The 24800-nt window shown below is 41.0% G+C and overlaps 1 protein-coding gene and 1 long non-coding RNA gene across 3 annotated transcripts; one reads left to right on the forward strand and one right to left on the reverse strand.

Moving 5' to 3' along the window:
• The first annotated feature begins 599 nt into the window (after positions 1-599).
• Positions 600-24788, forward strand: LOC121911338. Its single transcript, XR_006099837.1, has 3 exons — positions 600-1272; positions 24395-24434; positions 24586-24788. It is a non-coding gene; the product is annotated as an uncharacterized LOC121911338 (long non-coding RNA).
• Positions 9792-22680, reverse strand: ptena (phosphatase and tensin homolog A). Of its 2 annotated transcripts, XM_042432704.1 has the most exons (10): positions 21725-22680; positions 17251-17335; positions 17057-17101; positions 16907-16950; positions 16425-16663; positions 15806-15947; positions 13080-13148; positions 12365-12531; positions 10968-11240; positions 9792-10816 (listed from the first exon to the last, which is right to left on the reverse strand). In XM_042432704.1, the coding sequence occupies exons 1-10, from the start codon at positions 21801-21803 to the stop codon at positions 10631-10633; spliced, it is 1329 nt and encodes a 442-aa protein (XP_042288638.1). In that variant the 5' UTR covers positions 21804-22680; the 3' UTR covers positions 9792-10630. The 2 variants fall into 2 exon arrangements, with proteins under 2 accessions (XP_042288638.1, XP_042288639.1); XM_042432705.1 differs by lacking the exon at positions 13080-13148.
• Positions 24789-24800: the final 12 nt, after the last annotated feature.

The following is a 24800-nucleotide window of genomic DNA, read 5'->3' on the forward strand; positions in this document are numbered from 1 at the left end:
GAGTGCATCACCTGGTGATGTCACAATCCTATTACTGCATGTTTATAAAATTCTGCTTTTATATTAATCCTCTTTGTTAAAATGATGACTGGATTTTCATTCATACCTTTCAAAATGTGTGCAGTGATTAATATTTGTATTTTATAGATGTAACCACACAGATGCAATGCCAAGGTGAACACACCAGACAGCTTTTGAAAGGCATGAGTCTATTTCAAACTGTGTAATTCCGCAGTAGTAATTTGCAAGTTATTTTAATTTCTCACTTACTAACAATTTTCAGCTTTCTTTTTCTTAAGACCTTGCCATCCAGAAAATGACTTCAAAGCTTGCTGAAGTACTAGTGGTGGTAAAGCAAGTGTCAAGAGACATGCAGTTTGTCAAAAATGAATTGGCAGACACCAAAATGACCCTGGGTGGGGTGGTCTCTCAGGGACCAGTGCCAGCCACTACCCTTGAGATGTCCCCCATTCAGCTGCCAATTATGAATGAAGAGGACTTCCATGAGGCGGAATCATTACTGAAGAATGAATCAGTCCATCACAAGGTGGTAATTTATTTGACAAACTGAACTGCAATAATTTGAGAACACCTTACAATCTTCTGCCTGTATGAGAAATATGAAATGATATGGGTAATAACAGTGCAGCCCTGCTCACATTTCCTCAAACAAAAATAACACAAAATAGAAAAAACTACAGATAAAAATGCTAACGGCTTTTTATATATCACAGCATAGTATAAACTAAATAGTTAAAATAGTGTTGTATAGATAAAATGAGTAGCAGCCCTTTCAATATAATTTTATGGCCATTTCAAAAATAAATTACCAAAAACAGGCTGCTACATTTAGCAGCAAAAATGCAGTTATTGCCTTTTAAACTTCTGACTGGAGTGTATTTGACTGACCACCACCACCACTGGCTGGAATATCTGGGTTTGTAGAAACAGAAGTTGGTCTGTGTGTTCATGAAATGGAGTGCTCTGCTGTGCTGTTACCAGCATAACGTCCCACAGAACAATATAATGTAGTTCAACACAACAGTATAAGCAGTGGCCTCAAAAATGATTTCAGTGCAGGCAACATCATGATGACAACCATTTTGTCCCTCTCGTTTGTTTATATTGTATTGTAGGAGGCACCACGTCAGACTCCATGATCCAAAGGATGCTGTCAGCTACTCTAACTAACTTCCTGGCCTGTCACTTTAACTGGGCTGGCAAGGGAATCAAGCAGCCATTCAGGCAAACCATTATACAAGACTGTGTTTGGTGAGTTTCCTCCCCTGTACACTGTGTAATAGGTTAAGTTTAGGGAGTTGGAATCAGGTGATTGCTAAAATGCAAGTTAAAAGAAAAGATAAAACATGTTAATTGGTGAGTTTTAGAGGTGCTCGAAGGCAGATTTTATTACCTTTGGACAGAGCCAAACTAGCTGTTCACTTGTCTGGTCTTTATGCTATGCTAGGCTAACTGGCTGCTGGCTGTAGCTCCACAGGCATGAGAGTGGTATTGATCGTCTTATCTATCTCTTGGCAAGAAAGCATATGAGCATATTTTCCAAACTTTTTCATTTAAATGTAAGAACGTCAGCTGACATACAAATGATGTCAGTGGATCCTGGTGCATCAGAATATTTGAATAATCGATAGCTATGGTACTATATACAGATGTGGGTGTGTGTGTGTAGGAAAACAGACAAAAACAAAATGGTTGACTCAGAATAGTGGCTGGGACCACATGGTACGTGTGAGAAGTAAACTAAGAAAACTACAAATAAGATGGCGGAATCATAGAAAAACTACAAACAAGATGGCGAAATCAAAGATGGCTGCTGGGATCGCATGGCATGTGAAGAGCCAAAAGAGAGAGAGTGCATGTTTATTTGTTCTTCTGTTCTTCCGTGCGTTCCACGTGCACAAGCATGAACACATGTATTAGGTCAGAAACAAAAGAGGGTATAAAGCAGGAGCTTTGAGTTTTCTCTAAGCATGTGTCTATGATAAGGCCAATTCGTATAGGATAAAGGCGCCAGGTTAGAAAAGAGGATAGTTAGTCTACATGCAAGATATGGTAGTTGCTGGATGTAGCTCCAGTTCTATGAATTTGTGTGTAAAGCATAAACTAACATCAACTTAGCGGTGTAGCTACTCAATAACCTAACTGTAAAAGGACATTACAATAACAAAGCTCAGTGAATAACGTTAAACCAAATCAATACATGTACACTGACAACGTTAAACAATCTTGTGCTTAGCCATTTGCCGTTGCTCAGCTCTGCTCTGCTATGCCCAGTATGTTACCAAGTCCATGGAGGGAGAGAGATACTTTGGCTTGCTGCTTTGTTCTGTCCAGTGAGCTGCAGGCTTGCGCGGCTTCCTGGAGGAGTACAGGCCGGTCTTGCTGCCGGCTTCCGTGTTGCTGAGGAGATCAGCTGTGCTGGCAGTGCAGCTTCTGTGTCATAGCCGCTGGCGCTCAATAAACTTGTTTACTGAATCTTAGGCAGGCTCTTGTGTCGCTGCTGTTAAGAAAAGAGTTCAGTGCAGTCTGCTCCGAGCAGGCCACACAGAGGTCAGAGAGCTGTATCTCATGCTGCAGTGAAGAGCGTGGGCAGAGAAGAGAGGGAGAGCCAAGCAGTCGCTGCTGCACCCGCAGCAGCAGTGAAGAGAAGACAGCCCAGGAGAAGAGACAGGGAACAAAGGCCAGCTGGCCCTTTTATTGACCTGGGGATGTCACGGGTCATAGGTCACACTGACCAATGGGGATTGGCTGAGGGTCCAGGTTACAGTTACAGGAAATGACTGTTTACATTTCACAATAAAAGTACAGTTTAAGTCATACAAGTGAATGAATTCCTCTATGGAGCCCTAAGAGGCCCCACAAGGGTGGCCCTGTGTCCCTCTTTGTCATTTTTTCATGTCTAAACCAGCCACCGGCTCTGTGCAGAAAGAAACTTAGCTTAACTTGTCTTTTACAGCTGCCACTCAGCAAAAAACAGTCATAATGAGCACTTTCAATTTGGCTTCAATGTCAGGTGTCCACGCACATTCAATACTTCTGCCTAACGACATTTCAATGTTTCAATCTGATTTTGCTATCTAACTAATGCTTACTTATGGATATAGATATTGCTCTGTAAGTGGCTTTACTGAGCGAATTTGCTGATTTTTTAATTCTTGAGTGTGACAGTACATTCTTGACCATAAAAATTGGTAGTTTCATCGAATAATCTTGATCCCAGTGAGCATTTTCCCATTGAGCAATTTCACTGTTGCAAATCCCAGTGAAATAGAGTCTAGCAAAGGATTATTCCCACACTGGGCCTCAAACCCTAGTCTCCCAGACCACAGACAACTGCACTGACCACTCAGCCAAAGCTCAGCTCTGCCAGATACACAGACACATCCTTCACACAGAGACAGACAGCAGAGTGGAGCAGAGGAGAGAGACAGACATAACAATGTAATGTCACTACACTACAAGTCCCAACCCACACGCTGTTATTCGACATGTTTTTTTTCTTCCTGAAAACAAATCATATTTAAAGTATTTGTACAAAATAAATATTCGTAGCTACCCACTATTTGGGTAATAATAATATTTTCTGAATACTGTATTTGGATTCTGCTCCACCTGTACTATATACTTTCATATATATGACATTTTATATGAAACATTAAATGCATTGAAATAATATCTTTGTGTAGACCACATTGCCCACCAGTGCAATCTGACTTTGGAGAAATACCTTCACACTAATAAATATTGTCTCTCTTTCAAGCAAAACTGAACAAATAATCAAAATGATTAAACAGATTTGTGTTTTGTGACACGTTGGTGTTGTAACCACATTTTAGCTGGTAGAGAAGAGGGCGAAAAGAGGTCTTCAGACTGAATATCACCCAGTTTTCAATTAGAAATCAACATTGAAATCCCCGTTGGTGCTCACTGGGATACCTCAAGGTCCACTTGCTAGCTTTGGATGGATTTTGTCAGCTGTGGTTTAAAGTTCAGGAGAAACCTAGTAATTGAACATTGTATCAGATAAATTTATGACTTTTCTCTACTGATGCCAGCATTATTCTACATTTTAAAATTAATTATTGTCCTACAATTGTTACTTGTCGCCCCAATCATTGAAAGTTACATAGGCTTGCTTTAAACCACTAGAAAAGCAATGCTGAATGTTGCAGACCAATCTCTGGATGAAGGTGATCACTTGAAAGTCATGCGCAAGCTCTCAAAATGTACTGTACATGTCTATTTGATGCATCGCATACTGCAAAACCCTGAGGCGGTTTCTCTTCTCTGAAACTCTGAAAGTTTTCAGTACCATTTCTAACTTTCACTCTCCAGCGCAAACACTAATATCGGTCTTGTCCATCAGTCGTTCTCACATCAGTCATTTTGAGATAATGACTCTCAGCTGGGTGAGACTGAGAGTGGAGCGACGCGGAGGCTGAGCAGAGTATCAGCTCCCTTGCTTGTTCTTGGTATATAAGGATGAGATGGGGATGAGAAGTGCGCGGGTAACTATCAGTTATCAGTGTGAGGATTAGGGACTGTCATCAGCAGCCATATGCCTCATATTACCCTCCTGATGACACTAGATGGAGAGAGGGAAGAGAGCGAGGAGGAGGAGGAGGCTTGGGGGATGGATTACGCCCGCTCTAAGATTTCAGGGTAGAAGTCAGGTAGAGAACAGAGCCTGTCAAAGTAAAGTCTGATAAATGCGAAGACTTCCATTCCCTCTTGTGGAGGATATATGGTGTATGTATGTACACTTTACAAATTCACCCTGATACACATTAAAGCCCTGCAGCAGGAGCACTTTTCACTACTGGGTTCCTATCACAGAAAGCCAAGCTAAACACAATGCAAGTTCCTGTCGTGCAAATATGTGTGTGTGCATACATGTGCTGGCTGTATCTATGTAGAGCCCTATGGTAAAGCTGATACGCTTCTTTCCGTGTTTTTTGCCTCTGGCTATGCATGTTGGCTATTATTCAGTACAATGGACACATATGTGCTCCTCATTGATCACATAAAGAGAATAAGTGTGTGTGTGTGTGTGCACGTGTGTGTGCACGTGTGTGTGTGTGTGCCTGCGCATGTGTGTGTACGTGTGTTGAGGAAGGGGAGGGGTCAGCAACGACAGCAATACAGTAAGTGTTTCCATGTGCTTTCCTTATTCATGAAGACACACATAAACACACACAAACTGACAAGCATGCTGGCATATCCATGTCAACAAAAACACAAACACACACACACACACACACACACACATACAGAGAGCTCATGTGACTCATTAGGTGACTCAAGTCTTGACAGTAAAATAACATCTGTAAACATTTACCGTATATTCATTAACAGTTGGTCCAACTCATGACGAGAAGCACTTTAATGGGCTCTCATCAAATGCACCTTGCCAACTAACTTGTCCAATGCATGTCTACGTGTTTCCAAACATCTCCTTCTTCTTCATCTTCTTCTTCCCAATTCCACTTCCTCATTCAGCATAGTTCCTGTGTGCTATCGCGGGGCTATTTCGGTGCATTCACACAGAAAGAGAAACCGTGCAGAGGATTTACTGATAGTGGGATCAAGTTCATAATGACCTTATTTTAGTAGTCTGATACTTTTAAAGGGCTGCTAAAAGGATTGAGGAGTGATGATTTAAAACATTTAATATATTCTTATTAAGGTTTACTTAGATTTATGCTGTTTGGATCAGATTTGATCAGATGGTCAGATTATGATTTTTTTATGCAATGCAGATTGAATCTTCTGTTGCTTTTGATCATAAGGTATTCATGAAGTTGGACCTAAGAGAGATTAATCAAGATTTGTGCCTTAAAAACAGCAAAAAATACTGATTAAAATTACAATACAAGTGTTATATTTTATTTAATCTCCTTCAAAGAAAAGCTGGATGGGATTCAACCTTTATTGTAGTGAATTAATTGAAAAAAATCTACAAGAAATGAAGTGTTTCTACATCTCTAGGCGTCAATGGTTTCCATATTCCAGTCCTAGTGAGCCAGCTTGCATAATAACCAGAGTGGATGCACAAGTAATCAAAGCACTTATGTGGTCTTTATCTTATCCATAGTCATTTGTTATGAACATAAAGTTTGCATGACATCTCCTCTCCAAAATACTTCCATATTAGCATCATTACGCTGGCATGCTCCACGACTGATTGAGCGTGTTTGCTAGTTTTCCTCGTCAGCCGCCGCAGCAGACCACCAAAGAGGAGAGGAGAGGCAGAGAGGCACTTAGCATGTAAAAAGACCATATGTGTGAGCATGAGTGTGGGCACAGAGAAATGATATGCCTGTGGTCCTGACTGGGCTTATGTGAGTCTGTGGGAGGCAGAGTATGACTTTGTACATACTGAAGCATATTTGTGTGTGTGTGTGTGTGTGTGTGTGTGTGTGCACTTTTTCCACAGGCTGTCACTCGTGCTGCTGCTGCTGCCGAGCCTTTGCTAACTTACTGTGCCTGTGTGTGTGAGTGTGTGTTTCTCTCTCTCTCTCTCTCTCTCTGTGTATGTGTGTGTGTGTGTGTGTGTGTGTGTGTGTGTGTTTAAGCTTTTGTTTAATTTCTACTTCCTGTTTTATTCTTGGCCTAATCCAAACGCAACACAGCTGTGCAGTCAGCCAGAGAAAGAGGGCTTGGGGGATGGGTTGCCAGGTCCTGGTGAGTGCAGCCATGCTCTACAACTGCTACCAACAGATGGAAGGGAAATGGGGTTACCAGCTTGGGCTTATCTTCTCTTTGTAGGCCAGACTGACCCCCTCCCCCTCATACTCCCCCAGCCCCTCATGTGGTCATAATACTATACTTAAATCTCTATATTTTGGTGTTAGCTTTTTTTTTCTTCTTTTTACAGTAGTTGTAGCTTGGACTATGGAAGGTCACTCCCGCCAGGAAAACAAATAACAAAAATAAACAGTCAAGATTACGAAATTCATTTTGAAATTCATTTCATTTACAATCCAACAATTTTTATTTACTATCTCATAATTTTGCTCTTGGTACGATTCATTTGAGCAGATATGAACACAGCAATCGCACTTAGGTGTGGACCAAAACACCCACATTGAGACCGTTTCAAGGAAGTGGAGCGGTTTGTTTGTGGTGGAAACGTCACACCACCTCAACCCTGACACAAATACAAGACGTACTTAGTTTTAGCTAAATAGCACGCATAGCTGGGATGTGTATGAGCGAAATCAACGGTTGCTAGCAGCTAGCCGGAGAATGAAACAAAGTGGACTAGCAGCGATGTACATTGCCTTCTTGAGATTTTGGAAGACAGGACCTTCTTCAGACTTCCCCAGTAGATTAGTCGAAAATTAATCAGTAACTATTCTGATAATCAAATAATCATTTAAGTCATATTTTAAGCAAAAATGACAAATATTTAGTGGTTGTAGCTTCTCAAATGTGAGGATTTGAATCTTTTCTGTGTCATACATGATAGTAAACTGAATATCTTTGGATTTTGCACTGTGGATTGGATAAAACAGGATAATTGAAGACGTCTCTTTGAGCTTCAAGAAATTATGACGGCCCCAGACTAATGAGAGGCGTGAACGTGGATTTCAATGGTGCTTTTTGGTTGGCTTTTACTAACTCATCCACTGATTTGGACCAGAGCAAATGCACAATAGATTTGAAAACACCCTTAATAAGTGTGGAAAAACTAAATTTTGACTTTTGACTGGCCATCTTATACGTTTGATTTGCTATCTTATAATTGTCACTCAGTAAGTGTGCGAGAAGTGTGTCCGACTTAGGAAGTAAAATTTGACTTACTATTATTTCATTACTTTGACTCACTATCTCATACTTTTATAAGTAAAATTTCTTACATACTATGAGTATTTCTATTTTTATGAGGCCTTTTTCTGGCGGCAACTGGCTTCCATATAGGCTTACAATACAACACAATACAAACACAATTTCACATCATACACTAAAAAAATGTATCGTATTGTATCCTTATCTGCCCGGATTTATAATATATCACCCACATAATCGAGTAAAGTTCAGATTCAAATATACAAAGCAAACATTCCTCCAAATCTCCTGTTTCTCCGTCTTTGTCTCATCTCAAGAGAGGTGTTGATGCAGAAAAATCAAACAAACCTTTAGAGGAGCTGATGCTCAAGGCATACAAATGAAGCTGTATATTGATTAGATTAATATTTCAGATGCTGCTGCTACTGCTGCTGTGTCTGTGTTTGTGTATGTGATGAGGAGGGCAATCAAAAGCAAAGATGTGGGCTCAAACTCTACTGAAGTCGGCCCTCTTCGTTCTCTTCAGTCTTGCCTGCCTGTGGAGAGCTGAGGCATCTCTCTGGTCTCTCTCAACCCAGCACAGCACATTCATTATTAATCTACCAGAGTCTCTCCCTCCCTCTCAGTTCAGCCAATTACAGTCGGGCCCCTGCGACTGCTGCCTGTCTCATTCGCCGCTGCACTGGTTGGCTTTGATGTCTCTATCAACACGAAAGAGCTGGGGACAAAGTCTTAATAGAGCAGAAGGGGATTATGTGACTGCCTGCCTCTGGGGGTGGAACATTTCTTTAAAAAAATATATGTATGTTTAATTCATACTTTATTTTATTATCAGGAGACTCCGGGGTATGCTCTAGCCAGGGTCTTGCCACTCTCTGCTCTCCTATCACAGTGACATGGTCGTTAATCCTGTTACTCTTTCATTTGGGGAGTCGCACAAGCCTGCAAGCAGAGCAGCCTCGTCTCCCAGAGGCCTCCCTCCTGGGCTGGTAGCCTTTCCTTCCTCTGCTCATTTCATCTGGAGAACGCCTTGATTAACCAGCAGCAGCCACTCTGCATGCAACGCTGATGGTTGGATATGAGGTCGGGCTGCTTTTGACTCACAAATATTCATGTTTTTTTTTTGTTTTTTTTTAAAATCAAGGTTCAGAGGTCAGTTTGCTTTAAAATCAGCCAGGAAATGAACTGTTACTTGGCTGAAACACAAAATAAAAACTCTCCATTTGATCTGTAAACAAAGTAAAAGCTCAATTGTGTGTACATCAATTACCAGTCAAGTCAAATTGAAAGCAGAACTCTCAAAACTAGATTCATTTTCTCACCGACCACAGACTGGCACTAATGTAGATGCTCAGCTCAATGGTTGAGTCACTGTTATTTGTTTGAAGTGGGCTCTACGCCCTCAGTTGAACTTTTAATAATAAGCCTTCCATCACTTCCCTACCTCAGGTCCCACCTGCTATTTGCAGTGCTGACCTTTAAAGCAGGAAGTTACTGTTAACACAGCTCCAGCAGCTGCAACGACAACCTGCTTTACAGCATTTTTCTCATCAAGCGCAGCACAGCGCTCGTGCACTTTTTCCCTCCCCGTCAACCACCATCTCACACATGCTAGAGTTTAGTTTACGGGGTCTGGGTTATGACTTCAGCTGACAGCGTCGGTGTCAAGTTAAAAGACTGCACTGGCCTCGCCGTTCAGTGACAACTGCATATTAGAAATATTCATTTTCATTCTGCATGATTTTCATTAACTGACAGCAGTGAAGGGAATAGATTACATAAACCTCTGATGTAATTTTCTGAGCATGACTCAAAGCACTGGGGAACCCCACGCAGAAGACACATCTCAAAGCTGGTTTCTTTAAGAAAAGACAACATTGCATACATTTATTAGGGATGGACGCCAATTCCAATACATGCAAATCACCATTGTCCTTTAAATGTAGTGTTGACATTATTGCAAACACTTGTCTCCCTGCTGTTTTGTGTATTATATTTTTATTATCTTAGGATAAAAAAAAACATTAACAATTACATGGGATGCCTTGTTCTGCATAATTTAACGTATACACAGTGGGAACAGGAATGGCAATGCTTTAGACATCATCACAGCCTCTTCATAACCCCGCCCACCCCCAACCCACTGCCCGCATGCAGTTTGCACTGCACAAAGGCCAAAAGTCACGTGAGACAGCCTGCAAAGAGCACAAGAAGCATTCACAGTAAAGGAGGATAGGAAGGAGGATAGGATGGAGGGGAGGGAAGAGTAAAAGATGAGAGGGAGAAGGGGAGGAGGAGAAGAGAGGGAGTGAAACAAAGTGACTGCAGCACTGGCCTTGGTTTAGACAGGAGAAGGAGCAGCATAGTCCTAGTATATCATTCAAACTTCTCCCACACTTCAACTCCCGTCTCCTGATTGTGGTACTCTTTCCATTGTCTTTGACACAAAAAAGTTTGTTTGTTTATATATGCATGTATATATGTATATACATATACGTATGTATATATATATAAACATTTTTATAGCTACAGCACCTTTTCCCATGGGGCAACAGTGTCAATACCTCGCACATGGTACATGGCCGTGCCAAAGAAAAAAAAAGAAAAATAACAAAAGAAAAAAAACAAAAACAACAAAAAAAAACAATATATTGGTCAAGATATTTATCTTTTTTTTCCCTAAAATTGGCATTTGACATGATGATATTCTATTGCCGTCTGGGGAGGGAAGGGACAAACGTTCTTCTTTTGAGTTTATATTCAAGTTTTCTCCTTTTTTTCTGGTGTATAATTTCTTCTTTTCCTGTTTAAAAAGAGTTCACACTTTTGTGATTTGCGTGTGCTGCTCTTCATCAAAAGGTTCATTTTCCGGATCAGAGTCAGTGGTGTCAGAGTATCGATAATGGTCTGGCTCATTGTCGCTAACGTCCGGGGTGACGGATGTAGAAGTGCTTGCCTCCGAGTTTGAAGGCTCCTCCACGGTTTTCGTAAAATACAACTTCACCTGAAATTGAGAGTCGAGACAACAAACTTCAGTATGTGCAACAAAAATAATCAAACAAGTGACTTGACAGCAAAGCAATTAACAGACTTACAAATAATCCATCCTTTTATCCAACTAATATCTAAATCCGGTCTGTTCCGTTAATACTTACTTTGAAGTTTGGCGAGAAGTAGCGGTTAGCTTTGTCTTTGTTGGCCTTGTCCAAGTCGTTCTTAGTGAGCGTCAGGATGAGGTAGTCCCTGTCCCTGTCGCTTTCCCTGCCGCTTTCCCTGCAGCTGTCCCTGTCGGCGCTCTGCGGCTGGCCCTGGCCCGGTCCCCCCTGCTGGCTCTCCACGTTGTTCACTGCCCCGTTCTCCATCTTGTCCCCGCTCTCCTCTGGTCCAGGGATGAAGAAGGTGTTCACCCAGAAGTGGAACATTTTGTCCTGGAGGGCAGATGTAATCAGAAATGGGGCACGACAGAGAACTCAAACACATTTTTAAGTTTCAAATAACACTTGTTTATGGGCTCAGTCCTGTTTAAAGGATAAGCTTGGCAAAATTCTGTATTTTTCTTATTGTCAACAAATCCCATGACAAGACTAAAAATGTGTTGTCGTCTCAATAGCTTCCAACTTTCCACCCCGTTTAGCCGAGTCCTCTGATTCCTACTGAAGACAAATCAACAGCTCACAAATGCATGACTTCATTTATTAAAAAAAAACAAAATAACTTCCTTAAAAACAGCTGGGCACTGCAGTTTCTAGCAAACATTACCCAAAAAGGAATAAATAGTGTTAGGGACTGTTTTAGTTAACTGTTGATTAATACTAGAGCTGTAACAATAAGACAAGCAACAGAAAACTAATCACAAACTATTTTGATAAAATCATTTTGAGTCATTTATAAAGAGAAAAAGCTAAAATGCACTGATTCCAGCTTTTTAAATGTGAATATTTTCTGGTTTTATTGGTTCTCTGACAGTAAACTGAATATCTTTTGTTGTGGACTGCTGGTTGAGACAAAACATTAAATTTTAGGCTGCAGGTTGGGCTTTGGGAAACAATGATCGACATTTTTTCTTTCAAAGACCAAATGACTAATGCATTAATCACGAAGTAACTAGAGAGATTAATCGATGATGAAAATAATCGAAAGTTGCAGCCCTAATTAATACACATTTCTGCAGTGGTGTGCATTTGCAGCTGCAGGACAGTGTATTTGATGACTCAAAATAAACTTTAGTGCTCATGATCATGGTAACAAAAACAAACAAAACAAACATGTCCAACAGTGTGGCTCATTTGTATTTTTAAATAGGGTTTTTTTTTTTTTAAATATATATATATATATATATATATATATATATATATAAAACAATGGCTTCAGCTACACAGGCAGTACTTGTTATAGGATCGATTCACTGTGTATACAAATTCAAGCATCATCATTTAAAAAGCATAACTGTTGGCACCCAACTAAGTGAAATAAAAGCTTACTCAAATGCACACTTATTGTTCTTTGACCTAGCAGACATTATGAAAAAACCCCTGAACGAACACAAACTGACCTTCTTCATCATCTTATTCTGTTTATGGAAGAACTCCACTTTGATGTCTCCACAAACGGGCAGTGGCTGGGGGAATTCGAAAAACATGTGCTTGTCCTCGCGCCGCGTGTGAGTGGGGTTCGACGTGTGAATCTTCACTTTCAGCTGGTACACCACAAACTGGGGATCTGCAAAAATCAAAAAAAAAAAAAAAAAAAGTGTTGCCGCCGCACAGGGCGGGGTGGACAAGATTGTGAGAGATTTAGAGGGGAGGAGACAGAAAACATGAGAAGAAGAGTGAGTGACAAGAGGAGAGGGGAGTGAACCGAGAGAAAGACAAGAGTTGTTGTGTTATTACATGAGTTTGACAAAGGAAACAGCACAATCCACCAATTGAGTAAGTGCATAAAAAAGAATATTATATTAAAATTAAGGAGGAGAAAGGGAAAGAGACCACAAAATGTAAAACACCCAAAGACCCAGAACCAGAGACACAGGACCCTATTCTGATAGACAGTCACGGTTTGGTCTTGGACCAGAGCAACACGTTGCATTTAGAGGAATTTATAACTTTCTTCTTCCTGTCAGGTTGGTGTTGGATATGACTTCATATGCCTGTAAACTAGTCCTATCCTGCTAGGCAACATGTCTACCTCTGACTGCTCCTTCCTGGTGGATCTCTGGGGCCATATAAAAGAAAATGAATGAAATAATAATGGATGAAAGGCTCATTTACCCCAATGCCAATTCCCTTTCTTGAAGCCCTGAGGGGTCGGCTCGCTCCTGTTTTTAACGGTACTGTCCCCTTAGAGAGAAAGAAGGAGATTATCACAAACTGGGCCTGGCTGGCCTGTCAGGGGCAGCACAGCAGGCACAAACACAAAGATATCTAAACAAAATACTCACAGATATTTGCATCTACATAGCTTTTCTTAAGAAACAACATATGTGGCTTTAAAGTGGAGGTGTCAATCTTCATTGGCGTGAGACCTGGTGTGTTGTGAGATACACAAAGGGGACGGAAGAGAGGGGGAGACTTGAGTTTGCTGACACTCTCAAACAATCACAAAAAAACATCAGATTTCTTTGGTAAATTTAAACAAATGCATGTTTGGTTATTTATAAAAACAGATTTATCAGACTAACTTCTCGTCTTTTGTTGCTGTGGTGAGCTAAAACCCGAGGCTAGAAAACAGTGGTGTGTGTGTGTGTGAATGTATTAAGACGTCATGAACTCAGAATAGGGCCTTTTTAAGGTTAAGTTAGGAGGAAACAGAAGGATCAATACAGTCAAGGCCGCTCAGCACAGTCAGGTGTTAGGGTGAAAAAGCCACAGAAATAAAAGGAAGAGGAGGCGTTTTTTCTGACCGACAATTAAAAATGAACAAATTCAGATACAAGAAAAGCACAACGTTGTATGACTCACACTATAGTATACAGTTTGGTATATACAGAAAAATACATCCTGAATAATAATAGTCATAGACAATGAAAATAAGTTTCTGTTGAAGGCAAAAAGGTGAAGATTTTACTCGAGGCCAAACAAAAGTCTCAGTGGAGATTTAATTTAACTTAGTATGGATGTCAATTAAGTTTTTTTTTTTCCCAGCACAGGTTTAAAAATCAAACACGCTCCGAGTCCGACTGCCTCGCCTGTGTCTGTCACTCCGGTCGCTGTTTGAGTAACACATTATTTTACAACAAAGTCATACCACTCAAGCTACGAGCAAACATGCAGTGATATGTAAATACACATGATTGAGTGACGGAAACTGCAGTGACTCATGAGTGCTGTGCTGTGAAAAAAAAAAAGAAAAAAAAAGAAAATCACTGACCAAATTATTTTATTGACTTTCTGTCACTTCCTGGTTATGTGGAAGTAAAGCACATAAAGTCTGCTACTGTACTGTCCGGTGTTTGAGTCCACAGTTTACTTCCCCTCACGCAGGGTTCATAGTTCTCTACTGTCTAAACGGTGCATATTATAACTCTTATGCACAGAAACAAAAAAAGTATTACACATTAGTATTACGCACACAGCCTGACTCATATAAAAAGACACTCCTCAGGGGAAGCTAATAAAATAAAAAATTACAGCTGAAATATCTCCTTTCTTGACTTTGCAGAGAGTTTGAAGCTTTCTGAGCTAATAAAATTCTTTAAAAAACGCAACCAATTTCTGTTTTTATGTGTGTTTTTTTCAGTGAGAGATGCCAAAGAAAAGACATCTTATGATCCTAATAACATTTGAAAATTCCATTATGGACAAACAGGGGATTTGATTCAACAAGTTTATTTTATTTGTTTCAAGTTGTTTAAAGTTGACCTTGCTGAAAGCAGCAAAAAAAAAAAGAGGACTTCATCAACAAGAAGCTGCCCTTGTTAATTAAAAAAAGGTCCAAAAATACTGCAGGAAATTCAGTTACACCTGATTTGGTTTTAAAGTCCAACTGAAATTAAACTAGATAAATATCTGCTCTGTACATCACTTGTCCTGCCTTCTTCTTTAAGAAAAATCAGAAGCCAAATGGGAGAAATTTATATTTTAAAATTATTTGGCTTCATGATGGCTCCCTCCTAGTTTTGCATTAATTCAATGAAATACTGTTCTGTTATCTGCCTACATGGCTGGAGCCCTTATTCCCATACAGCAAATCAAATCTTGAATAAAGCGATAACGTGGCGTTCGAACAGAGCAGACAGTCACACTGAGCCTGATAGCGTCCTGCTACAAAACACGAGAGCTACAGACTCTAAACATCAACCCACATTAGCTTTCCTGCTAAAGTCTCCCTTCTTATCCAACATACAAACATGAACACATGTCTTTTCCTGCACGTTAGCTTGTTGAACGAACCACCAAACAAACATTCACCGGGGGGAAAAGTGCACCGCTAACGTCAGTTTGCAGGCTAGATAGCTAATTAAACTGCTCAGCTGCAGCACATTAAACAGCATGTAAACATACCTGAAAATGTCACTTTGGAACTGTTGGATGGTGGTTTGGTTGTTGCTCTTTAAAATCCCCGTTAGAGACACACTGTCTGTCCATGACGTGTAGCTAAAGCAGTTTGTTTACTTTGTCTAAGTTCTGTATGGTGCCATGTAATGTCAAACACAGACACTGACACCCCCCCAAACAGCTGGCGGAGACAAAAAGGAGCATCCCTGATATTTCCCCCGAAAGCATTTTTTTCCTTCTTTTTTTAAAAATCACATGTCGACCTTATTTTTGACTGCAAAGCATGATGATAAAATGTGATTTCAGTTGGACTTTAGATCCCCCAGCAGAGGACGACTCAGCTCTACCAAAAGATGACCCGCTCTGTTCTGTGGGGCTAACCTGTAGCGTGGGTGAGCCCTACAGAGCACAACACATCCAAAGCTCTTGTTCCGTTTGAACAGCGCTATGCGTGCCTACGCCCTAGTTTGGAGTTAAAGCTGAACACGAGTGTGACTCACTGCAGGTGCCCCCGCTGAACATCGGGAGAGTCTCGAACACCATTTTGTGGAAGAGGAGCGCCACCGGCTTGTACTCTAGCTGGTTCTTCAGTAGGTAGCTGTAGTAGTAGACGTAGCGGCGCTGGCTCGGGATCGTTACTCCCTGTAACAACAGTAACAATGTTTAGAGATCCTGGACGTACACAAGCCATCAAGACTGTTTCAAATGAGCTGCTCTTTTCTGTGTGAGTGCAAGCGTTTGCAACTAGAACTGAAATTAGTCTGACAAGTGATTAATTGTTGGAGTCACTTTCCAAACAAAAATGTCAAACATTGTACTAGCTTCTTGAAAGTGAGTATTTTCAGCTTTTCTCTGTTTAAGATCAGTGTAAACTGAATATATTTGGATTTTTGGACGGTTAGTTGGACAAAACAAGCAATCTGAGTCACTTAAGTATCTGGGAAAGTGTTTGGAAATGAGCATTTTTTCACAGTTTTATTATGTTTAATAGCTCAGGAAAATAAGCAGGCTAGTCAATAATGAAAATAATCATAAGTCGCAGCCCTTTTAGCAAAAAATGACGTGAAGTTGATAAAGACCTGCTAAGTTGAGACAATTAGTCCCCTAAGAACATCTCACCTTCTTGTCCCTTGTCCTGACTTCGCCATAAAAGTCAAGCGCTTCTTGGGCCTCCAGGAATTTGCCGCGATGGAGGAGATAGGCGCAGATCATGACTCCAGTGCGGCCCTTCCCAGCCTTACAGTGGATGGCCGCCACGTGATTGTCATCCTCGCTGAGCCACTGGTCCAGGTCTTCACAAAACGGCTTAATTAGCTCCAGCTGAGGAGGGTTGTGGTCTTCGAAGGGGTACTGTGCAACTGATGCGTGACAGGATGCAGACCCACGCAAAGTTGTAACGAGAGAGGGGAGAGAAAAAAAAAATTGTAGACAGGAACACAGCAGCAGACAGGTCAGAGGAGACAAGACAGGGAGGAAGACACAGTGGACATTTTGTGAGATTTTAAAACGACCTTGTGAGTCATCAGGCTTTTAGGTCAGGCTTACTGTGAAACTGTTTTAAAGGGGGGAAAAGGTTCTATTGAATGTGTAAAGCAGCCTACCTCTGCAGTTAAATTTGGCAGCATCGTAGTGTCTTTCTGCGCAGCTGAAATGGGAAGAACAAAAATCCAGTCAGCAATCACACACACAGAGGAAGTCAGTGTGAGTAAACACAGAGCAGTTAAAGTGCAGATAATATGTGGAACACTTACAGGTTGTAGATTTTGTAATGGTTTTTATGCTTGGAATCCAAGAACCTGTTTGATGGTGAGAACATAACCAGATACAGAATATGTAAATGAACTCAAGTGCCAGAGCAAAATGAAAAAAACAAAAAAAAACTTACATTCAACATTTCCCTTTTCTATGATCACATCTTGACTGTAATAGAAGCAGCACAACTTACCGTACTACATCGTCTATATTGTTTCTGTACACGCCTTCGAGTCTCTCTGCTGGAAAGCCCATAGCAATTATGTTTGGGTAGATATCTGTTGAGGCAGGAGTCAAGGAAAAATACATACATTGTGCGCAACAGAAGAGCATGAAAAGAAGGTGGCATGAAAGTGCCACTACTGAGGTGGCTGGCAACACATCTTTAACTCTCAGATTAAGTAGGCTTACTGATGCTTTCAACAGCCATGTAACTAGACTATAATGCTTTTTTTTCAAAAAAAATGTATTTAAAGGACCAGTGTGTAGAATTTAGTGGCATCTAGCACTGAGGTTGCTGATTGCAACCTTCCCTTCCAAGAATGTAGGAGAAGCTATGGTGGCTGCAAAACTCTCGAAAAACACGAAAGGACCTCTCTAGAGCCAGCGTTTGCTTTGTCCGTTCTGGGCTACTGTAGAAACATGGCGGTGCAATATGGCAGGCTCTGTTGAAGATGACCCGCTCCTTGTGTAGATATACAGGCCTCGTTTTAGGATAACAAAAACAATTCTTATTTTCATGGGATTATACACTAATTAAAACAGACTTTTCAATATTATATTCCATTTCTGCCATGTCTGTTCTGCTAGATGCCACTAGATTCTACACAGTGGACCTTTAAAACTAGTTACTATATACGAATTTGTCTTTAGCGCACACATACATGAATGCAGAGATGAGCAGCAGAGCATGAAAAAGTTTCAGCCAATGTCAATATGAGGGTGTCATTGTGGTTATGGATAGATGAGATCACAGAGGAGGGGTGCTGATCAGTGTGTGTGTGTGTGTGTGTGTGTGTGTCCGCGTGTTGTGACAGATGGCCTTGACAGTGAGAAGCAGGCAGAGAGGAACGGGAGTAACAGCGCTCCTGCTCGAGCCAGTCCTACATGTGGGTGCACGAGAGTCTCCGCTCCCTGACCTGCATGTATTTTTAGAGCTCAAAGTTATATTGGGATGATTGCAAATGTTCAGCTTATCTCCCATTTGAGCTCAGCCGCACAAATTTGAATATCTATCTATGTAGAATGAATGCAGGCAACATGAAGACACGAGTGGCAAAAAAAAAAAAAAAAAAAAAAAAGTTTCAGCAAACATAAAATCCATTGTGTTGACACTTGCAAGATGCAGATGCAGCAGGAGGTAGTTGTCACAGAAACAAGTGGGAAGCAACAGTTTATGAACCACATACACACACATATCAGATTTAACTACAAGTTTAACTTCTAGTTGCACCACCTCGCTTGTGCTACACATTTACTGCCTTATTTTACAGTTGCCTTACATCATTGACCGGTGCTCCACATTTCAGCGCAGAAAAGCGATAGAAAGCGTCGTGGCCAATTATAAGGTGACATACATACAATCTTAAAAAGGCACACATCAGTGTCACATTGCAGTGAAAAGAATAATCGAGCTGGCACGCATGACTTCGAGGCTCGGCTGCAACGCCTACCTGTAACTGAAGTCTGCTTGTCGCTATAAACTGTGGGATTTCACACTTTAACCGCTGCCTAAAGGGCAACCTTTTCTTACACTTCCTGTGCCACCGTGTCAAAAATAGAAAAGCTGAATATTTCTAATTGGACGTGTCTGTTTTATTTTCTGCGGATTGTTTTTTTTTTTCCAGTCAAATCACTTTTTAACTGGTCAGAAAAATTGGACACACGCATCTGACAACTCTGGTGAAAAGGCACAGCTGGCTCTACATAAGCTTCAACTTTGCTGTGATGCGCACAAGAGAGTACCTGCACATGAAAACACACGAGGAAAACTGTTTTTGTGACAGACACACACACACACAGGTCATTGTTCAATCAGTGGAGCTGCTAGTATATAAAAAAAAAAAAGGTTGGGATTCAGAGCAAGTAGTTGAGATCAACTGTATGATGACGGACAAGTGTACAAAGACGAATGCAATTTCACATTTAGATAATATCTAGCTATCTTGTAAAATGCAGCATCCCTAATGCAGCTAAGGTACGCTCAACATACCTAACAACAAAATCTATAGTAATATTTGCATACTGCCAAACTACTTCCCTGTAGCTCACGACACAGTAGCCTATCTGTACATACTGTGCCATGATAATCCCTTCCGTTTATGCCTCAAAGACCTAATTAGGAGCCAAATGCAGGTTTTCTATGTTATTTAATAGGCTACTCCAACCCTTGGACCTACTGGCAAAGTGATCCCAGTCAGACTATTCTAAGTGTTTTTAAAAAGCTCCACTGCTCCCAGGAGAGCCTCAGCCCAGGGCATGGGGGGCTTGGTCTCTGCAGCTGGGAGGAAACGCACATGCGGGACCCCCAACGGAAGCTCCAAGTAGGAGGGGAGAAGAAAAAAAAAAAAAAAAAAAAATCTGCCGTTTCAGGCACGCCTTTTCTTTAAAGCCAGCCCTGCCTCAGCTCTATGCATACGCCAAATCCACAACTGAGAGCAAGAGAGAGAGGGGGGGAAAGGGAGAGTGGGAACCGGCGAGCGCCGAGCGAGGAGGGGGTGGGGAGGACAGGAAAGGAGGAGAGCAGAGGAAAGGGGGCAAGCAGAGGGAGGGAGAATTAGAGTGGGAGTAGTAAAGAAAAAGAGCAAAAGGAGAGGTGGTGGGTTGAGAGGGCAAGAGAGGGAGAGAGCACTCAGACAGCAATGCTGATACAAGATCACTGGCAACTCTATTTTAAGGGCAATTCCCAGAACTGTGATACTGCATTACATAACTGCAGAGAGCCTATATTGTTTTTAGACACCACGCCAAAAATGATAAAAGGGATAGTCCGAAAGGGCCCATATCTGAACAAGAGGACGCTTCAAGCCAAAGAAAGGTGCTGCTTTTCAGTGGTATGCCCCCTTCACACCTGCACAAAGCTGTAGAGGCAAACCGCGGGCCCCCCCTGACCCAATCTTTACAACATTATGAAACCAGGTGAGAGACATCTGATTGAATTTTGTGATGCTACACATTTCAGCATATACATCCCAGCTGACAGATCTGCCTGGATTCAGTTCAGTATGTTTCCATCTGTAGTGCAGGGACTGAATCGAGGTGATTGGCACACAGCGTTGCATTTCCATTCACATAGAAAAAGAAAACATGATACTCAGCAATATTATGACATTAATGCCACAAGACGGAGAATTACCATAGCAAATCATGTCCATAAATACTCAGGCCTGTTTAATTCTTTACATGCTATGCAGAGAACCACAGAGGGGGCAACTTATCATTTTCTTCATCAGTTCATCTGCTGACCATTTTCTTGATTAGTCAATTTGATCTATAAATTTAAGAAAGTAGTGAAAACTGCCTATCACAAGCCTAAACTGACATCTTCAGATGAACTGTTTTATCCAACAAGCAGTCCAAAACCCAAAGACATCCAATTCACTATCAAGACAACAAGGGAAAAAAAAATTAGGAAATATTTTGGGGTTTTTTTCCTCTTAAAAATTGACAAAAGTTGAATCGATGCCTTGTGATTTTCTGTCAGTTAATCGACTAACTGTTTCAGCTTTAGTTCCAAGAGTATCAAACTCAAAAATCTGTATAAGGCGGTTTGACATCCTGGTACAATGTCAAGTGCAGACCACGACTCAGTCTCTGCACTGTCACATACTAGATTTTGCAGTTAAGTTGGTCATGGTCAACCACACTGGCTGCTAATCTTGTTTCACACCAGCCAACCAAGTAAAAAAAGTACAAACTTCAGGACTAATGATGCATCAGGGAACCAGGTCAACTATCACCAGTGGTAACAGATGAGAAATGAGTCCTACAGACAGGGGGGGTGGTGGTGGGGGGGCTGAAATAGCAATTCTTAAATCTGGAAATGATCATATCACCATGAAGGGGAAAGAAACATGTTAATTTGACACTTCAGAGAATAGTGAGAAACCCACTAATGAATAATCACCTACAGAGGACACACATATGCAAGGTGAGGGATGTTAAGTATTTGCACAATTATGAACCACATCCCTACCATATATTGAGGTTACACATATTCTTATTTAGACTGATATAACAACAAATACAGAAAAGCGTCTTGAGATATAGATTTGAAAGCATCTACCTGTCAAAAAAAAAAAAAAAATCTGACTTGATGCCACTGACAATTTCACAACCCCAAGCTAGATCCACCTCTGTGTGTGTGTGTGTGTGTGTAACATGCCCTGCTATTTTTTTTTTTTTTTGAAAGACACACACACTAATGTCCAGCAAAAAAATGACTGTGACATTTATTGCGTGCTCGTTTGACAGATCCACCATCTTTCAAACATGCTTTGGGTGACAGCAAAGCCAGTTAGCCAAGTAGCAAGGGGAGCTAACTACCTCACCTCACGTTACTCCTCTGACATTTCTGGTTGCCAGCTCTACTAATCAATGCATCTATTACACAGCAACTGATCAATATCCCGGGTGCTGTGGGAAATAAGGCACACAGGGAAGGATACACGTTAAGTCCAGGTCGAAGCCATCCTCTTGATATCTCCTTTTGTTCCGGCTGACCATTTCTTTTATAATCGCAGCCATCGCAGCAGGTGACAGGAGTCTGTAAAAGGAGGTAAATGATGAAAACAGGTTTTTCTAGTCGTTGTGTGTCGCGGTCACCGAGGGTCTGCAGAGAGACGGGCTAGCCCGCAGAGCTAGCGATGGCTGTCGGGTAGGATTAGACAGGCTTCCTCTGGATCATAAAGACGGGCCTTGCTCTGCTCCTCCGTGCAGGCCCCGACTTTCCCCCAATCCTGCAATTCGTCTTGCGAACAACCTCCGAATAAAACACATGCAGTTGTCCTCAGAGAGAGAAAAAAAATAAACCTTTTAGATGCCAGACTCGGTGCAAGCTCGGTGGCTCAACCGCAGCCGCCGCGATTGACAGCGAGAGGAGAGAGAAGTCACCGGTTCCCGAGAAAAAAAAAAAACCCGTATCCAGTCACTCAGACGCAGCTAGCTCGCTAGCTAACTAGCTCGCAGCTAGTAGCTAACGCTGCCTCCTTTTTCCGAGCCAAAAGCTTCCTAACGAGTCAACATTGTCATCGACTGATTGCCAAGAACACATCTGAGAAAAGAAAAGTGACAGGCTCCACCGTAAATGTATATAGACTATACAAAGCTCAGGAGTCTTCACAGGTCGGTTTGACAGGTCCGTCCCGGGGAATCATCTTCTTTTTTCTGGCTCCTCTCGCTCCAGCTGAACTCAGGCTGCCATCATGGCCTCCAACCGAAGGAAAAAAAGAAGGTAGAGCAGGCTGGGATTTTAAAAAAACAAATATCCCACCGCCTTCACCATATAGTTCCACGTTTTAATAAAGAAAAAACCCGAACGATTTCAGTATCCGCTACTAATGTTTAAAGTGTTTATATCAGATTTAGACGATCAGCTATTTTCACGCGTGTACTTGTTTTATCCGTAAAAGTGCAACAATGGAGTTATTTTCTTGCTCGTGGCGGAAGGATAAAGTGAGTCCGCATGCGACGCTCCCTTCTGTCAAAGTGATCACGTGTGGCTGTAATTAGGGAAGTTTCTAACATAATGTCACTTTTTCGCGGTTTAAACTGTCATTTCAAGCTATAGAAAACATATAATTGTAAACTATAAGACATTTATTACGTTTACAATGGAATATTAATATACTTTGCTGTACCTTTATTGCCCCCTACATAAAATCTCGGCAAATCAAATCTTAAATGACACCAGTGTTGTTAATTGTATAAGCCATAGACGCAAATGTTGTTTTCATTGAAGCACAATTTCAGTGGGGGAAGAAACACATTATATTACACGTAATTAGATTGAAGACACATTCATAGCCTACATTTGCATGACAACAGAACAATAAATACACAGACAAATAGATTATAATCATCAGTATTAATAAAAAATGTTAATGATAGGGATGTAACCAAAGTATCAATATGAGGTAATGTTTTATAGGGTTTGGATTAGAGCTGAAAAAATTAGTTGATCCACAGAAAATCTAATTTTTTTTAAAGTGCCAACAATTCACTGGATCCAACTACTAAAATGTAAATATTTAATGGGTTTCTTATACTTCTAATGATGAATATCTTTGTTTTTGGACTGTTTTGTGAAGATATCATCTTGGACTGTGGGAAATTATGAGGGGGATTTTTCCCCTATTTTCTGACATTTTATAGACCAAACTGATGAACTGATTAAACAATCTAATCAACAGATTAATCAATAACAAAATAATCTTATGATTGCAGCTCCACCACACCAGCAAAAATAAATAAATAATTAAAAAAAAAAAAAAAAGAATGCATCTGATGATCTGCCTTTCAGAAACTGGCTGTGGATGCAGGGCCCATTACTATTCCAGCCAAACAGCACCAGCTACAGAGCGAGAGGAGCTTCACAACCATACTGCAAAATAATTGAAGACACAATAACATCAACTACACATAATCATCAGTCTACATCTAGAAATCTACTCAATCCATTCCATGCAACATCACAATACCATTTCAAAATCTGTAATAACTAATTGATATTTTCATATTCAAATAAGTAGACATGAGCATCAGCTCTCATGCCAGAGCTGAACGTAGGGTCAGAATATATTCAGACATACTGTATAAGGTCTGTAGGACACTGACCATATTCTAAGATTTACACCAGGAGCTGTCCTTGTCATTTCTTAGTGACATGACATGTTGGATGTACAGTAGTTGGAGATGTTTATTAAGTACTGAGAGTGCAGTTCAGCAGATTTAAATGGGGTTACCTGGAACATTGCAGATTAAATGATCTGATCCCATGTAAGGCTAATTAGAAATCTGCTTCTTACAGGAGAGACTGGGTCTCCTCATAGCAATGTAAGCCCTCACAGCTTAATGTCTGGCAAAATTAATCAGTCCTTCAAGTTCATTCAACCATCTCTTAAGTATAATTTGAACGTGTCTCAGGATCTCTTTAATCTATTATAAAAGATCGATCTGGCGTAGCCAACCCAGTGTCGACTCCATGTTTCCCAGCATGTGAACACACAACATAAGATCATTTCAAAGAATACTGGCATTGTTGATTTGCTGCAAGTTGTGAAATTTTAATCAAAGTTCATGCCAATAGTAAATCTGATTGTTTTGGGATTGTTTTTCAGATCAGAGAGCCACAGATAAGTCTATATGGGTCTGATCTCAGTAAGTGAAGTTATCATGATGAGTGCAGTTATCAAACTGATCTACTGTCAGAGAAATCTCTGTGACCTTTTACACGCATCACAGCGGTTTCTCATTCATCAGGTTTTTGTGTGTGTGTGTGTATGTATGTGTGTGTGTTTCCCTGTACCAGCTTTTGCCAGCAGATGGCAGCAGTGCACTTTTGGCTTTGCAGGCTCAGAGTGGCACATTGGTCAGCCTACTTCAACCTTTAACCTTCAGTTGATAAGCGTGGACCTTGCACAGACAGACGTTAATGTAAGGTATGTTGCGTAACCAGCGGCACTCACACAACATCAGGACAGAGATATGACAGGAAACATGTATCCATTTCATTGAAGGACACAG

The sequence above is a fragment of the Thunnus maccoyii genome, chromosome 14, assembly GCF_910596095.1.
Source record: "Thunnus maccoyii chromosome 14, fThuMac1.1, whole genome shotgun sequence".
NCBI classification, from domain to species: domain Eukaryota; kingdom Metazoa; phylum Chordata; class Actinopteri; order Scombriformes; family Scombridae; genus Thunnus; species Thunnus maccoyii.

Coding starts and splice junctions, on each gene's coding strand:
- ptena (XM_042432704.1), bottom strand. CDS start 21,803: ATGGCTGCGATTATAAAAGAAATGGTCAGCCGGAACAAAAGGAGATAT. Junction 16,951..17,056: donor CATTACAAAATCTACAACCT/GTAAGTGTTCCA, acceptor TTCCCATTTCAG/CTGCGCAGAAAGACACTACG. Junction 10,817..10,967: donor ACTTCTCGCCAAACTTCAAA/GTAAGTATTAAC, acceptor TCTCAATTTCAG/GTGAAGTTGTATTTTACGAA.